This window comes from Penicillium solitum (assembly GCF_028829755.1).
Source record: "Penicillium solitum strain IBT 25940 chromosome Unknown utg000003l_segment0_segment0, whole genome shotgun sequence".
In the NCBI taxonomy this organism is placed as follows: domain Eukaryota; kingdom Fungi; phylum Ascomycota; class Eurotiomycetes; order Eurotiales; family Aspergillaceae; genus Penicillium; species Penicillium solitum.
In genome coordinates, this window is record NW_027072123.1 from 1816762 (window position 1) to 1832556 (window position 15795).

A 15795-nucleotide genomic window follows, 5' to 3' on the forward strand; every position below is an offset into this window, starting at 1 on the left:
GTGCCCAGTATGGCGGAATAAGCTACAATAATCTACATCTCTAAGGCCGGGGCTGGGGCTGGATGAACCCTAACTCGCAAGAGTGAGACAAGTCACGAATGACGAGCTCGCAGAGGGAATATGGATCACAAGACCTATGGTAACTTACTAGCTTACGAACATCTACTGATGTCTGATGAAATCTTTCTATAACATTCATTGCTAACCAGCTCTGCCCAGGTTGACGCCGCCCGAGGATTCCCTCTACAAAAAAACAACGGGTCTAGCAGCCCGCGCAAAGATCTGAACGCCAACAGGTTTTTTTTAGTCCACTCCCTTGGAAGAGCAAAAAAACAAGACAAGATCAACCAGAACAGTCTTGTACATGCAATGGTTACTTTGGGACAAGTAACCATACCAATCAAGACTGTGGTTGGATCGGTCAACAGTGTTCTGGCGGGGACCAGAAGCAAGGGAGGAAAAGCGGGATGTGAGGGGAAAGGAAAGAAAAAAAAGGGTATCGAGATCGATTACATGATAACTCGCCCACGAAAAATGGTTATGGGTTCGAGATGCTGTGCAAATAGCTGGACATCGATCATCCCGTAGATCGAAGATATCAAGATCATGTCAACGTGGGAATCGAAGTGTGCGAGGAAAGTGTGACGAATCGCTCAGCTGAGCAGGACGAGGATGACGGAGTCGCCGCGAAGGAACCTGAAGATAAGAAAGTAAAGTTAATGAGTGTTTCAAAGATAGGGAGTAGGGACGAATATCCGTCCACGGTTTGCACAAACATCTTGCTGATGAAACGGTCCTTGTTCACGCCCTTGCCCTTGGCACCCTTGGGCTTCTCGGTCCACATCTCCTTGACATTCTCGAGGACCATGTTGCAGTGTCGGTCAAAAGCCTTGACACGGGCCAACAACTTGCGGTTGTTTCGGCAGGAAATCAGGACCTGAGTGTGTGTGCGGGTAGCGGTCTGGAGGAGGGACAAGGGACCGGCGGTGAGCTCGTGCTCCTCGACGAGAGCGACCTCATATTCGCTGTTGAGATGCAAGATGCAAGATTAGTTTTTTTTTTCCCGGCTATATGTGCTTTGCGCAGCTTGCAGAAGAATGTGACGATGTCGGTCGCAAAGTTTCCGAGATGCGGGCGTGGTACGCAAACCCCGCGAGTCCGAGAATCAGGCAGAAACTCCCGAGGTCAAGGAACAATTGATTACTCATAATGAGGAAAACCGCATAGGAAGGGAGGGGGGTAAATCCAATGTAACGGGTGTACATACGTGAGCTCGCTCTTCGGCTTGTTGAGAAGGTCCCTGTTCGGATTGTTAGCTGATTGGTCTTCGACAGAGCTATGAGTCATTGATAGAGTAACATACTGGATCTGGGGTTCGGGAGCGGTCGACATGGTGGGCATAAAAAGGTCGTTGAAGTCAAGAGATGCCGTTGATGCAGCAGTGTGACAGTTGAAGTTGGCGGAGAGCTCAAGTCACGTGAAAATTCTGGCAAACACCTGAGGAAAATTTCAACACCTTATACTTCAGGCACCAACTCCCAGCCATTTCCCGAAGTCGCGATTGGTTGCCGTCACGTCGCGTCACGCTTGTTTGGAGATCTTTCGAGATAGCTTTGACCCGCGCATGTAAGGCTTCTTAACTTCATCCCTTCCTCACTTTTCTCTCTTCCACTTTTGTCTGCTCATGCAGAGCTAGTGGAGAGACTATTGCTGCTCTTTTCTGTTTAATTGGTATGAATTGACTTTTTTCTTCTTTTTCCCTTTTCTAGTGCCTATGCTTTCCCTCTGCGAGGACATGCAAATCAATTGCTAACATTCCAGGCCTGCAGAAAAAAAGACCCCTCCACTACATACTCCTGCATAACCTGTCCATTCTCCCGGTCGACGAGATCCTAGATAATGCACTGCTGATCGGCTGGCTCGCTAATACCTTCTGGTGCATCCCCGGTCCTGAGTGAAAGGGCTTTCTTTAATCGACAATTTCGCTCCGCTCTCTCCCCCTCTTTCTACCTGTCAATATTTTTTTCGGACCTCGACCCTCATACCTTTCCCCATACTTGAATACTCTTCGCTCGCTATCCTTCATTTCAACCCCAGAATTTGATCTACTGTCTTGCATGGTGGGCAACAAAGTCTGATGAGATGGAATCTCAGGACGGTATTGATGTCCGCCCTATGAGGCGTATGTTTTCCACTACCGTTCTAATGAGGTTAATTGAGTGGCAACTAAACATGGTTATCCTACAGTGAAAGTGCTTTACACGTTCGACAACGAAAATAAGACCAATTGCCTTGCTCGGTGGCCACACGTGCTTGACATCCAAACGGCCTTTCTAGACGAGAACACTCCCGTTGGAGTGATCGAGTTGAAAACATGCATCCAGGCAATCGTCTCTGCTAGGTTTGACTTCCTTACCCTCGGATGACCAAAACAGCATACTTACCCAGTTCCTTGTTCAGCCCGGAGCTTGTCGGTCAATTAGGGAAGGATTATACTGTTTACGCCTATGACTACTCCGAATTCGAGACCCCTCTTGTCGGACAAGGCATGCTTTCTGGGGTGCTGGCCACCTTCTCATCGACACCCGAGACACCCAACAGCCAGTCGAAGACTATGATTACTGGGCGAGTTTGCAAGAGCCCTCTCAGTGGTCTCTTCTCCAAAGGTGCCCAGGAGACGTTGGAGGTCAAACTACGGCTGGTGCCTGTCCCGACCGTCACTCAGAGTGAGTACTTCACTAGCATGCAGCAGCATCAGACGTTGACAAATGACAATTCAGGCGACTTTGACACCCAGTCATGGACCAATTTTGTTCGCCAAAGCCCCGCCCTCCTAGAGTCCTCGAGAAGCCAGAGTCACAACGACAACGCCGGATCTCCGATACATCAATCTGGTATTGAGAGATTCCACCAGCTCTTAAGCGAAGGCTCAACGCCACGAGAGTTTCCTACATTCCACAACAATGGATCGGTCCGCTCGGTATCGCCTTCACACTCATACGCTGGCAGTCGAGTGTCAACACCTGGTGGATGTCGAACACCAGCTTATCATCAATCCTACACCAAACAGAGCATTCCCCATAGTGATATGATTCGCCCGTCCTCAAGTGCCTCTATGCGGGACTGCGACAATCAGACCCAGCTTTCACACGTCTCACAGAACAACCTTCGAAGAGGGTCCATTCAGTCAGGATACGGTAGTGGTGATGAAGAATCAACAGAGGCCCCAGCCCGGAAGAGAGCCAAGGTGTATCAAGCAAACTGGCCCGGAAAGTCAGGTATGAACATCGAAAGACAGCCAAGCTCGCTTCGAGTTGCAGCCAGCACGGCGGCCTCTGTACGAATCCACCGCCCAACTCCCGTAAACCCTGCTCTCGCGGTTGAGCATGCCCACGAAGAGCCCGTCCGTCCACCCACCCCTATATCTCGACCATCCGATTTCGCCCGTCGAAGCCGACCCACGGGTAGCTTATTGCGGGAGTCGTCGAGCATGAGCATTGCCTCGTGTCCTGCTTCGTACAATTCTCCATACTGTATGAGCGACGACATTCCTACCACAGACGCCGCCGGTCCCTCTCCTGAGGACACTCGCTACCAGGGTCTCTTCGAGCCATCTTTCAACATGCCATCCTCACCTCCAGTTTTCGACAGCCGGTTACCAAGTAGATCAAGCCCCGTCTTGCCTACCATGTCTCTGGACAATGACTCCGGCTTCATGAGCGCTGGACCGGACGAACTCATGGATGATGAAACCGTTATCCCCTTGGATGACCCCAGAATGGCAGTCTCTCGTGGAATAACCCGAGACAAGTGCTCTGTCCGCACTACCGTGCAGGCAAACTCCCCAGCCAGCATTGTCAGTGCTGCGCAGGGAACCAACAATGATCCTCTCCCCGTTGATGATAATCCAACGGATCAGGTTTCAAAACAGCCGCCGCCTCCGATGTCTCATGCTCCCCCTTCTCGCCCTGCTCAATCCCGTCCCACATCCCGTCCGCCCACAGCTACTACCTCGAGACCTTCTTCGAGCTCTGGCACACAACGCTTGGCACCCAAGCCCCTCGCACCGGCGCCACACATCTACCACAATGAAGTTCCCCAAATGTTCCGCGCAATCCCCGCTAGTGATCCCATTATTCCTGCTCGCTCTGTTGCGCCTGTGGATGTCACTTTCATGCCGTGTGAGACAGCTAGTTCCAATTCCAAGCAGTCGAAGCAACCTTCGAAGTCAAAGTCATCGACAAAGCAAGGGTCCAAGCCGGTGCCGAAGAACATAAAGGCACGCTTAGACAATGCTATTCTCAACGGGTTAATTCCGCCGTATTGCGAGAATTGCGGCTCCATCGAAACCGCCAGCTGGCGCCGAGCGTGGGTGAAAACAGTTAAGGGTGGCGAGAGCCTTGCAGAAGAGATGATGAAGTCTTCCCCCATGCTCTATTGGGAGGCCGTTGACCGAAACGATAAGGGTGAAGTGGAATGTTTCAAGATCTACAAAAAGGCTCTCGAGCAGGACGACCATGATTGGGATCAGATGACCTTCTGCAATCCATGTGGTCTGTGGCTCCACAAATTTAAGCAAATGCGCCCAGAAGACAAATGGACCAAGCCAGGAGCAGCGAAACCGGCTAAGAAAAACAACAAAAAGCGTCCTTCAAGGAGCCGAGAGGGTCAGGCCAAGTCCTGCCCTGCTGCCAGAACTCGAAGCAAGGCCGCACCAAAGAAACCTTCGGCTTCCTCTCCAGCACCCACTGAAGCCTCTTCTGTCCATCCCGATGGGGAGACTCCCCAAATGGACCATGACGATGACGATGATCACGACGGCGAAGCGGATTATTCTCCCAACGAGTCTCCTCGGGCCACCAGTGCCGAGTTGGAAGGGACGTTTGACACCCCAGGACGCCGATGGTCCAAGGAGGACGCCAGAGAGGTACTGGCACGCGCCACTAAGTCTAGTCCAGTGAGCCGTATGCACGCCCGCTCTGCTCAAATGACAGATGCCAATAGTCTCACCCCCAGGCCTTTGAGAAGGTCACTTTTCCAGAATTCCCAGAATGACGGGCCTCTAAAGGAGCTTGATTCTTCTATGGTGAACAACTGCTCCCCACGTCGCAGTCCTCGCATTGCCTCCACAAAAGATGACAAGCCAAATCAACAGAAGGAGAACATGGTACCCACTCCGCGTGATGACCTCGATGATCTGTTCGAAAGTCCGTCAATTGGATTTGATTCAGCAAGCCCTACTCCTCGCCGACGAAACCCGCGTATTAATGCGATTGACAAGCGTCTCTCTTTCCCCGCAAACTCCCCAAGCCTCAACAAACGCAAGGATCTAGGCTCGGTTATGTCTCCAGCTCGGCTGTCCGCAGAGCGCCTGCAGCGTATCCAATCAATTCACGGAAGTCCTCAGTCATCTCCACGGCAGCAGAAGTCCCCGGCTAAGCAACAGTCTTTGGCACCACAGCCTGCCAACGACAGTCTTCCGGAATCCTTCGAGTCCTTTGATGGCATGATGCTTGACATTTTCGATGACGCCGACAAGGCCGATGCTTTCTTCGAAATGGAGAACAGCAAGTTCACTGGTGAAAACTGGGCCGAGTGGCTTCCGGCGGACTATGTCTCCCCTGCTGGATCTTGCGAAACTCCTGCCAACGAGCTGCTCGGCGCTCTTTTCTCGGACAACCCCAATGAGAAAGACAACTTCAACCCCGACCTCCTCCCTTTCAACTTCAATGATGTTGTCATTCCTGACTCCGGGTTCTTCAGTTCGGATGCGCTCACCACCGACGCACCCAAGAGTCAACCCGCTGGTGAAGAACCTGAACGCCAGTAGGCTATCTCTCTTGTCTAAGACCGGGAGCGACTCCATGGATGTGCTTCCTACATGTCCACTCAATTATCTTTGCTTTATTTAATTTTTTATTTTTTTTTTGCTGTTCTTTTAGCGACGGCGTTCGGTTTATGGGTTGATTGCCAACGGAGCCTGGCTTCCACCTTGAAATTCATGGCCTTTATTATTTGTTCAAACTGATGACCTGGAGTATCTTGAAAGAACTCCAAAACTGCATTCGCTGCATTCCCCTGAAGTGGAAGCGGCGGTGCTTGTCTGGGATAATACCCTTCCTATGTAGCTTTTATGATAGCACGAAATACTAAATAAAAACAAAAATCACAATAACTATATCCTAGCTTGCCGTAGACTCTATTAATTAGTATGTATAAAAACCAAACCTAGTTATACATAGGAAACTAGTGACCCTGCCTGAGGTAAAAAAGGCAAGAGCGAAGGGCCATCCATCTTGGGAAGGTACCTGGGATGTGACCATATAAAAGGACCCCATCCTTCCTCCTCTTCTCTTCTTCTCTCTTCTTCCTCCAGCCTTCTCCCTCTCGACCACCATCTCACCGTAGCCCTTATGAGACAGCATAGGGGGGAGGCCCCGTAGCAACCCGGGTGCCTATGCATGAGACATCAAGAATGTTGAGGCCCATGCAGATCCACACCCAAATTAAACGGGGCTTTCTCGTGTGTGTTCTTTGACAAGTGGCTAAGCGTTTGGGCACTATAGCCACTTACAAGTCCCACGGAATACATTAGGGGTGTTTAATCACATCTTCTTTCATTGTAGAGCTAATCACCCAAATGATCCCATTCTCTGTACAGCTAGTCACCCGAATCCATTATCCAGATCTACTCTCAGTACTTGATAAGTTTAGCTCAATGTAAATTCTTGATTTGGAGAAGCTTCGATCATAACCTCATATGTAAAACGCAAAAGCCGGGGAATCACAAAGGGAGAATCACAGTGACAGCATCAGCATCAGCATCCCAGGTCCGGTCAAACAGGCATATGTCCCATAGGTTCTAGTGGAGGGCGCTAACAATGTCACAATAACCAGGCTCATATCAGACCCGGGACATATCCCTCAGAAAAATGGCCATATATTCAAATCCCTCAAACTCATGACCCATCAGTCGTAGAAGATAGTCTTGACTTTATGCGTCGCATTGACAACATTCTCATAGATCTTATAATCTATAATCCCAACACACAGCAGTCAGTCTCTAGTCCAATTCACCGAGGGAAAAGCATTCAACACATACCGCAATCGGCTGGGTCACCCCACTCCGTCGAGCCAAGTACACGGATTCCGTATCCCTGCAAGAAAATCATTAGCATTAACTCTCGATAGCCATGAAATCCCAATTTCAGGATATCAAGTCCATATCCCTCCAGAATAAATGTTAAACATACCTGTCCATCCTCTAGATCAGCAACCTTCCCCACAATCTCAACCAACTTCCCGACTTGCAGACGCCCGTCGGGCTTCAAGATCAGAGTGATATCGCCATTGTTGCCGCAGGTGAGTGTGCCGGTGTTCCCGTGGAGCGCGGTGATGGTGCCCAGTACGCGGACGGTGTTCGAGCTAGTGCTGGAGGGGTGGAAGGCGTGGAGGTGGGAGGGGAGGATGCGGGGAGTTTGGATTGACATTTTTGAATATTGGAAGGTTTCTCGACTGTCTGGGATTTCAAGATTTGACAGTGTTGAGGTGATGGGTTTTCGTTGTCCTAGTTTGATGCTGGAAAACGGCGGGGAATAAGTCAGGTTGATCGACGCGAGGCGCGGAAACGCGTGGTCACGTGGTGATTAATTAGTATGAACTGGCTAAGTGGACTTTTTGGTTTGGATATCTGGCAATACTATGTAAAAACATCTCTAACTGGGAATTGCGTTCTGGGTTGCGCTGAGAGAAAAGCCACACAGGTGCACTATCTCAACAACTGAGTTGACGCAGTCAATTACCACTTCTGCCATCCTGCAGCTTTTCGATATCATCACGTGATCACATATCAATCTCCAGCAAAAGCTTCAGCCCGATACGTCAATTCAACGAGTCCACACCACACCATACTACAGAGCAGACCGGGCGCAATTTTCTGGCTTTGAACTGCAAGCTAGGCAACGGAGCTCTATATCTCTCTACACAACCTACACCCACCTTCCTTCTACACACATCATACCACAATGCCTCCTCCGTTCCCCTCTTCCCACCGGGGAATGACTAAAAACCCTGTCAGGCCTGCTCGTTACCGCCCTGGAAAGGCTATCGCAGAGGAGCCCTCATCCGAGGAAGAGGAAGAGGAAGAGGAAGAAGATGACGGAGAGGAACGGGAGGCGCGACGAGAACAAGAGCGGCGCAGACGAGCCGAGGCACTGCGCCGAGCAAAAGCGCCCAAAGCAAGCTCATTCCCAGCCTCTGCCGTAGCAGGCCAAAAGGTTGAGGAGGATGACGACGAGGAAGGGTTCGTCACCGAAGACGAAGAAGATGACAAGCCCGCACCCGCACCCGCACCGAAAGCAGTACCGCATCCTAACGACGATTTAAAACCTACTGTATCCACAACTGCCGCGGAGAGCGACGAAGAAGAAGAGGAAGAGGAGGAGGAAGAAGAAGAGGAAGAAAGCTCCGAAGAAGAAAGCAGTTCCGAAGACGAAGTACCCCGACGCATGCTCATCCGACCAACATTCATCAAAAAAGACAAGCGCAACACCGCCGCCTCAGCAGCAGGACAAACACAAGCGCAAGCGGACGCAGCTCGAGCCGCCGAAGCCGAAACCCAACGCGCCGCACAACGCCAAGAAAAAGCCGACCAACTAATCCGCGACCAACTGGAGAAAGAAGCGATAGCACGATCAAGCGCGAATCGCGCCTGGGACGACGACGAGCTCGTTGAAGCCGAAGACGAAGAAGCCATCGACGACACAGACGGTCTAGACCCGGAAGCCGAGTATGCAGCATGGAAACTGCGTGAACTGAAACGCGTTCAACGATCCCGCGAAGCGATCGAAGCCCACGAGAAAGAGATCGAAGAGATCGAGCGTCGGCGGAACCTCACTGCTGAAGAACGGGAGCGCGAAGATAGCGAGTTCATTGCGCAGCAGAAGGAAGACCGCGATGCTGCGCGCGGTCAGACAGGCTTTATGCAGAAGTATTATCATAAGGGTGCTTTCTTCCGTGATGATCTTGAAGCTGAGGGTCTTGATCGGCGTGCGCTTATGGGTGCGCGTTTCGAGGATGATGTCAATCGTGATACGTTGCCGCAGTACATGCAGGTTCGGGATATGACGAAGCTTGGGAAGAAGGGTCGCACGCGTTATAGGGATCTTAAGTCTGAGGATACGGGGAGGTTTGGGGATGGGTTGGAGAATAGGAAGAGGAGGGATGGGCCGCCTCAGGGTGTTACGGATGAGCGGTTTATGCCTGATCGTCGCGGTGGTGATGATGGGGATCGTGGACCCACGGGTGCGAATGCTAGTGTTGTTAAACCTCGGCGCAGGTCGAGGTCGCGTTCGCCTCGACGGGACAGGCGTGATGATAGAGATTCTGGTCGGGTTGAGAGGAGTCGGTCTAGGGAGAGGCGGAAGCGCAGTCCGTCGCCTTACGATGATCGTGAGAAACGTCGGCGGGTGGACAGTTCATGATTGGTTTCATTGGTCAAGCGCGCGCTGTTGATATCCTACTTTGCTGCTGGCGTTGGGGCGCCAGTCTATCACAAGGTGCATGGTGGGATCTGCTTCTTGATATCTGAATTTCGAGCAACCAATGTGCCAATACCTTTCTGTATGTACATGTACGTAACATAGCATATCCTCTCCTGGAGGAATTGTATTGTGTGATATCTGCTGGCCGACAATCAAGGACTTTTGCGTACAGATCCATAGCAGATTCCAAGCACTGCTAACAAACCGCTGACAAGTTCCTCATATCGACCGTCCAGATTTGTACTTGCATGACTTCGTGAAGGGAATGTCGGTGCCGGAACCGAAGAACCAAAGAGCCGCGAAATAAGAGCTTCATAACCACCCTATCACATCTCAAACGCCGTAGATCTATCGCGCTAACAAGCACATATCGATCAGCCTGCAGCCTGTCAAACACCCCGAAAGCAAGCTCATTCATTATTTAACACCCGCCCTCTCAAGCACCTTCTCCCTCTCCATAACCGGATCCCCAAATCGAACCAAGAACACCGTCCGACTAGGCCAGAGTTCCGTAGGCTGATTATGCGCCGAGACCTTCGTCTCAAAGCCACACCCATCACAGACACCCTCGATGATGCCGGCAACATAGGCAGCGCAGTTGAGCATGCTCATATCGCGGGGCGCACTGATATATGTGTTGACCATTGGGTCGTTATCGGTGATCATGTATTCGTTGGGGGTGTCCGGGGACACAGAGTGCTCGAGGGCATCTGCGGCGCGGTTGAAGAGGAGGCGCCAGAGGGGGCCGTGGATCAGGTGCAGCAGGGTTATGATGCGGAGGGGTCGGTTTGGGGGTGAAGAGGAGGTGGAGGAACTTGAGAGGGCGGAGGAGGAGGTTGAGGTTGAGCGGTAGAAGAGGAGGTCGAGGAGGCGGAGGCCGAGGGGGTAGCCTTGTTCGTTTAACCTGGATGGAGGGGTTGTTAGCCACGGGTTGTTCGGCAGCTACATGGTGATGATTGTTTTCTGAGAGGGCTGGGGAGGGAGAGGATTCCAGTTTTTGAACCAGGGGTTGTCTCTTACCGTTTCTCCAGATCTTGGATACCTGTTACTCGTCGTTGAGCATATGTGACCATCTCCCCGAATAGAAAGGCGAAGCTTGCCCGGCTGAGTTCTGCATTACGACTTCGATTCAGGTGTCGGTCGTAAATAGTCTTGCGATTGGAAGGTACACGTAGCCCAGGGGACTGTTGTGATAGCTGGGCTTGCTGTGTTTGCTGTGTCTGTGGTCTGTCGGTCACTTGCGCTGTGCTGCCATTGCTGATGGATTGCATCGTGGCATGTCGGGGTGGTGCCGCCATGGGAATGGCGTTGTATTGTAATTTGAGCTCAGAACCGGGAAATGTTGACTTGGGAGCTTGAGGATCTGGTCAAGTTGAGGTATCTATGAAGTGTTGGCTAGCGTTGGCTATGGGGTAGTGGATGCGGTACGGCGGAGCACAACTCCCTCGGGTGCAATCCTGCGAGATTTTACTTTTTGCGCTGAGACGAGAATCTACGAGGTGGACTATACAATAATACTAGAAGATCTGATTGGAAGAGATTTGTGGACAAAAACTGTCATTCATTTGATACTGATATACTAAAAGTCCTAACTGTTGAACTGCCACTCCTCCGACACGGCACACGTCAAGGTATCCTGTCGAGCCCGTCCAGTCGAACAAAGCAGCGACCATCAACAACGCAACTAGCTATAGAGCCAGACAGTAGACACTGCAAAGCGATGATATTCCGTATGATATCGAAGATCGAATGTAACCAAAAAGAGATCCTATTTCTGAGACAATTAGCAACCGTCTCGACTGCAATGACATGAAAAGAATTCATTAAGGAACAGCCAAATATTTCTCAGACATCCAAGGAAGATATTCCGCTCAATGCCGCCTTGATTGGGTTCAAGCGACGGCTAGCGTGGAAACTGCGAATGTAGGAAGATTTTCATCATCGAACGGCGCGAGGCCGTTGGCTGGGGGGGAATGCAATGCAAGAGGAAAAAAAAAGTTGCAATAACTTACCAAGTCAGTTAAGAAGAGTATATGTGATTCTATTCACATATACTCCTTGTGAAATTGTCGGGCTCAACGGGGAGTTTCAAAGCCAACATTAAGACCTTGAAACCAAGTTGGTTGAGGAAGATGAAGAAGAAGAATTTTCAGGCCGGGCGATGGCCTTTTATAGGGTCGAGCGGAGCCGCAGCTTCAAGCGAAAAAGAAAAGAGTGTCCACTTGGAAAAAAAGAAAAGAAGAAAAAAAAAAAAAACAAATGGCTGGGAATTAATTATAGCTAATTAGTATTAGCTAAAATAATTCAAAGTGTTTTTGTTTTTATTTTAACTAATCCCAGGTCATATCATTTTCGTATATTCTGATATAAAAAAAGCCTATACGCCCATATATGAACCAACCACTGGCTATAACCTAAGCAATCAAACCAAATAGACACCAAATATGCTCATAGAAGAGGAAGAAAAAGAGGCAGAGAGAGCTAGAGGTCATGCTGAAGAAGCGTTTTCTCCACTTCAGCTACTTGAAGCTCTTCTGCTTTTGTCGCGAATTCCAATTCAAAGTCTTGGAGATGCTATGCACCCAGCCCTCACCCTGTCCACCGGGAGGCAAGACATTGGCAAAGGGATATCTCGAAGCCGACACAGTAACGTAGTCACCGGGATGTAACTCGATTCTGGGGTTTGTCAGTCAGACAACAAATCCAAGCGCCAAACCAATCGTGACACGGCAGATGCAACGAATATAACAAACTCACCTTTCACGTCCATCAAAGCTAGCCCATGAGCTCGTGCGCGCGTCGTACGGCACACCCATGCGCAAGACAATGGTGTCTGGTAGAATAATCGGCCGGAAGGATAGCGTGTGGGCGCAGATGGCGGTGACAAGTATAACGGGGTTTTCCGGGTGCGAAAGAGAGCCGCCAGCAGCGAGGTTGTAAGCAGTCGACCCGGTTGGGGTAGCAATGCATATTCCGTCAGCAAGTAGGGTTGTGAAGTGCTCGTCGTCCCCGAAGAGTTCAATTTGAGACATGGCTAGCGAAGATTGGTTAGCTGTGAGTCTGTTTCTGTCGTGAAACCTGACACATAACACTGAGGGGAGTCAGAAATCGGAAGGCATACTTGGGTTTGGCCCCCGGTCGAGGACTACGTCGTTGAGAATCTCATACACCTTATCTGGGGTATGCGTCAATGTGTCCTCCCCTTCTTCTCCGATCAGTTCCTCTACCAGGTCACGGTCTGATAGAGAGCGCGCATGCGGGTCTCTTATCCGCGCTTTACTGCGCATAATGGTACATTCGAATCGTAGCCGTAGGCTGACAAAAACGCCATCCCGGAATGCATTATCGAGGCTCTTCTGATAATCCGCAAAGTCGAAATTGGTCAAGAAGCCCAGTGAGCCCAGCGCAAAAGAGAGTACGGGCGGCACGATGCGCTGGAACAACCAGCTCGTGTATAGAACGGTTCCGTCTCCGCCGAGCGTGATCACAAAGTCAAACAAATGCGGTTGTTCTTGGGCAAGCTTGGGATCCCAGTACTTGAGCCGGCTTTCGGCGGAGGGCTCGTCTTGTACTAGTTGTGACGCACCGAAGTCCGGATGCGTCTCGAGGCGCCGCTCGACGTAGACCACGTATAGAGAGTCCCGGTCCGTGGATAGTAGCCACCTTGTAACCTTTCGAGTCAGACTTACCAGCGACTGGTCCTGCGCCTTGCTTACTATGAAGATATTCTTCACGGTGAGCTTGAGCTTGATACTGCCCAGCTTCTTGGATAGCTTGCGCACGTTCCAAGCCATATCTGATAGCTGTCTCTTTGTGAGATGCCGGGATTCGATGATTGTGGGTATCGGTTTGTTGTCAGGGTCGACCACTGTGACCAGTTCCTCTGGCTCGATACCTTTGGTATTTGTCACGGGTTGACTCTCGTCCTCTCTCAATGTCCGTATCACATCTTCTGTGTCTTCCGTATCTTTAAGGTGTTTAGGGGGTGAGGTCCACTCGCTCGAAATGAGGTTGTGGACGTAGCAGGCGGTCATCCTGTCATCCTGAGCTGGGTGAGGCTGGACCCTCGGCTTGTCCATCTTAACAAGGGAGGACTTGCGACGGTGGTTCGAGTCGGGATAGAACACGACCTGGGTAGCAACATGTGCTTAGTATGGAACTATCATGGAGTCAAAACTGCTTACCTCCAGGTGATTCTGAGCCTCCGTATCGCTCGCCCCTCCATTGTTCTATGATGGCATTAGTCACTGTAATAACCCCCGAGGTAGGTCCACCTGGGCAGTCTATTAGCACTTACATCATCCTTAACTGCCTTATCCATCACGCAAAAGTACTGGAGTTTCCCTGTTGGTCACTCTGTCATGGTTGAGTTGTCCGAGCTCCGGGGTGAAAGAAAGTGGGTAGCTGGGTAGCTGGGTAGCTGGTGCCCCACCACCGGTGCTTGGTGCGCCGCAAACAAAAAGAGGTATCTTTTGTATGGCCTTCTCATATAAAAGATACATATACATAACTTCAATTTTTTTCCACCCTCGTACTAAAGAATACTAGAATAGACTTCATCTAGCCTCAACTAGGTTATGGACAAGAAATTTCTTGTTATGTCTATCTTGTGCATAAGAAGTATCTTTTGTATGAGAAAGACATACAAAAGATACCTAATTTCTACGTTTTTGGGGAACGGTGGGCTTGGCATGAGTATGACGTACACGTTTCCTCCCCAGGTCATTGAGAAGACAACTTCTAGAACACATGCCAAATTTTCCGGGGTGAATCTCTTGAATGACTTGATTTGCGGGAGATCTTGTTTATATGGGTTCTATACACTTTTCTATCTCGGCAATTTAGTCTAGTTGGAATACCCTGTTTTCAAGAAAGCACGCTTTCCATGGATATATATCGGAACATGTCATGTAGTAAATTTGCTCGCTAACTTGACTCCAGTACTTTACATAGCATTCTTCATCTCTCTCAATGCTGCCATCACATCCACAGGGTTAGTCTTGCCAGTTACCTTTTGGATCTCGGGGTCCTATGTATTCTAGATCAGCAACGGCAGATACAGGAGCAAAGGACAAGGAACTTACATTGACGCGCATGAACACATTGTGGAGCTAAATGTCTGTCAGTCTCGACGAGAAATATCACTTGAGTCTAGTTCTTACCTTCTCGTCGCCGATGGTGAATTTCCCTTGTGTCTCCTTGTTCTTCTCCGCAAATGCCTGGAGCTTCTTGATAGGCTCTGACTGTGACACTGCAATGCAGAACTTGACATTGGCCTTGGTATACTCGTGGCCGGGCTAGAAGGAGTCAGTATAAGCCCTGCACCAATACGAAAAGACAACCATACATAAACCTTGGTGTCACCGGGCAGAGCCGCGAGGGTCTCGTTCAAGGCCTTGTGCATCTCCTTTGCATTTCCTTCGAAGAATCGACCACATCCTGATATCAAAATTAATTCACGGCACTACATGGACGTGGTAGGAGGCTTGAAAATGATACACATACCGCCAATAAAGAGAGTATCGCCGGTGAAGACAACACGCTGGTCTCCATCTTGCATATAGTAGCAGACACTGTCCTGCGTATGACAGGGAGTGTGCAATGCCTTCACTGAGATACGATCTCCGATCTTGAATTCCTCGCCATGCGCGGGAGTCTTCGTGACAGATGCGCAGTCCTTGCCACCAATGACCTGAAGACCCTTGAATTGTTTCAACTGGTGCAAAATGTTAGATCGAGGTAACAATATCCCGAGAAAGCATGCATACAATGTCATTATTACCGCCAGCATGATCCCAGTGGCTTCAGAAAATGTCAGAAAACCTATATTTTTGTCCTCTTTTTACCTGCCCATGAAAGTTCAATCCACATACTGGTGAGTGTTAACAATGGCCGTCAGTTCAATCTTGCCAGAATCAATCTGAGACTTGAGTTCCGGCGCAACCCTGCAATTCCATAGAATCAGTTCCAGCTCATCCAGTAGATCCAACACGATCTAAAGATTCAACTCACTCCGGAGGATTGGCCGGGTCAATAATAACCGACTTCTTAGTCGATTCGTCCGTCACAAGGTAGGCGTAGTTGTTGCCCTTCCCCGTCCCTGTAGAATTTACCTAGAATAAGCAAATATTCTTCTTGCGATATCCCAAGGTTGCCGCTGTTGATTGGTAATCTATATGACGGGATCTGAAGATCAACATACACATAGGAATCGATTGGATATGCATGGCTCTGACTTGTGACTTGAATAGAC

The 15795-nt window shown here is 50.0% G+C and overlaps 7 protein-coding genes across 7 annotated transcripts; 2 read left to right on the forward strand and 5 right to left on the reverse strand.

The window, feature by feature from the left end:
* Window positions 1-182: 182 nt before the first annotated feature.
* Window positions 183-1422, reverse strand: N7455_004580 (mRNA splicing protein SMD2). The gene is made up of 5 exons (XM_065604841.1): window positions 1364-1422; window positions 1268-1300; window positions 777-1025; window positions 431-696; window positions 183-376 (listed from the first exon to the last, which is right to left on the reverse strand). The coding sequence occupies exons 1-4, from the start codon at window positions 1399-1401 to the stop codon at window positions 654-656; spliced, it is 363 nt and encodes a 120-aa protein (XP_065461741.1). The 5' UTR covers window positions 1402-1422; the 3' UTR covers window positions 183-376; window positions 431-653.
* A 720-nt stretch (window positions 1423-2142) lies between these two features.
* Window positions 2143-5830, forward strand: N7455_004581 (putative GATA transcription factor (Ams2); the record flags this gene model as incomplete). The annotated part of the gene is made up of 4 exons (XM_065604842.1): window positions 2143-2182; window positions 2248-2401; window positions 2461-2726; window positions 2781-5830. The coding sequence occupies 4 exons, from the start codon at window positions 2143-2145 to the stop codon at window positions 5828-5830; spliced, it is 3510 nt and encodes a 1169-aa protein (XP_065461742.1).
* Window positions 5831-6969: 1139 nt separating this feature from the next.
* On the reverse strand, window positions 6970-7490 carry N7455_004582 (putative ssDNA binding protein Ssb3; the record flags this gene model as incomplete). The annotated part of the gene is made up of 3 exons (XM_040956742.1): window positions 6970-7034; window positions 7103-7157; window positions 7254-7490. The coding sequence occupies 3 exons, from the start codon at window positions 7488-7490 to the stop codon at window positions 6970-6972; spliced, it is 357 nt and encodes a 118-aa protein (XP_040812856.1).
* Window positions 7491-8024: 534 nt separating this feature from the next.
* N7455_004583 (microfibrillar-associated 1 family protein) lies at window positions 8025-9482 on the forward strand (the record flags this gene model as incomplete). The annotated part of the gene is made up of 1 exon (XM_040956765.2): window positions 8025-9482. One exon carries the CDS (start codon window positions 8025-8027, stop codon window positions 9480-9482), a length of 1458 nt encoding a protein of 485 aa, XP_040812700.2.
* Window positions 9483-9959: 477 nt separating this feature from the next.
* Window positions 9960-10840, reverse strand: N7455_004584 (trafficking protein particle complex subunit 5; the record flags this gene model as incomplete). Its single annotated transcript, XM_040956782.2, has 2 exons — window positions 9960-10446; window positions 10563-10840. 2 exons carry the CDS (start codon window positions 10838-10840, stop codon window positions 9960-9962), a joined length of 765 nt encoding a protein of 254 aa, XP_040812777.2.
* Window positions 10841-12061: 1221 nt separating this feature from the next.
* N7455_004585 (putative NAD+ kinase) lies at window positions 12062-13863 on the reverse strand (the record flags this gene model as incomplete). Its single annotated transcript, XM_040956854.2, has 5 exons — window positions 12062-12218; window positions 12300-12576; window positions 12664-13672; window positions 13727-13771; window positions 13840-13863. 5 exons carry the CDS (start codon window positions 13861-13863, stop codon window positions 12062-12064), a joined length of 1512 nt encoding a protein of 503 aa, XP_040812839.2.
* A 624-nt stretch (window positions 13864-14487) lies between these two features.
* N7455_004586 (uncharacterized protein) lies at window positions 14488-15769 on the reverse strand (the record flags this gene model as incomplete). The annotated part of the gene is made up of 9 exons (XM_040956756.2): window positions 14488-14571; window positions 14627-14653; window positions 14705-14839; window positions 14890-14981; window positions 15048-15258; window positions 15311-15344; window positions 15416-15487; window positions 15555-15642; window positions 15745-15769. 9 exons carry the CDS (start codon window positions 15767-15769, stop codon window positions 14488-14490), a joined length of 768 nt encoding a protein of 255 aa, XP_040812828.2.
* Window positions 15770-15795: the final 26 nt, after the last annotated feature.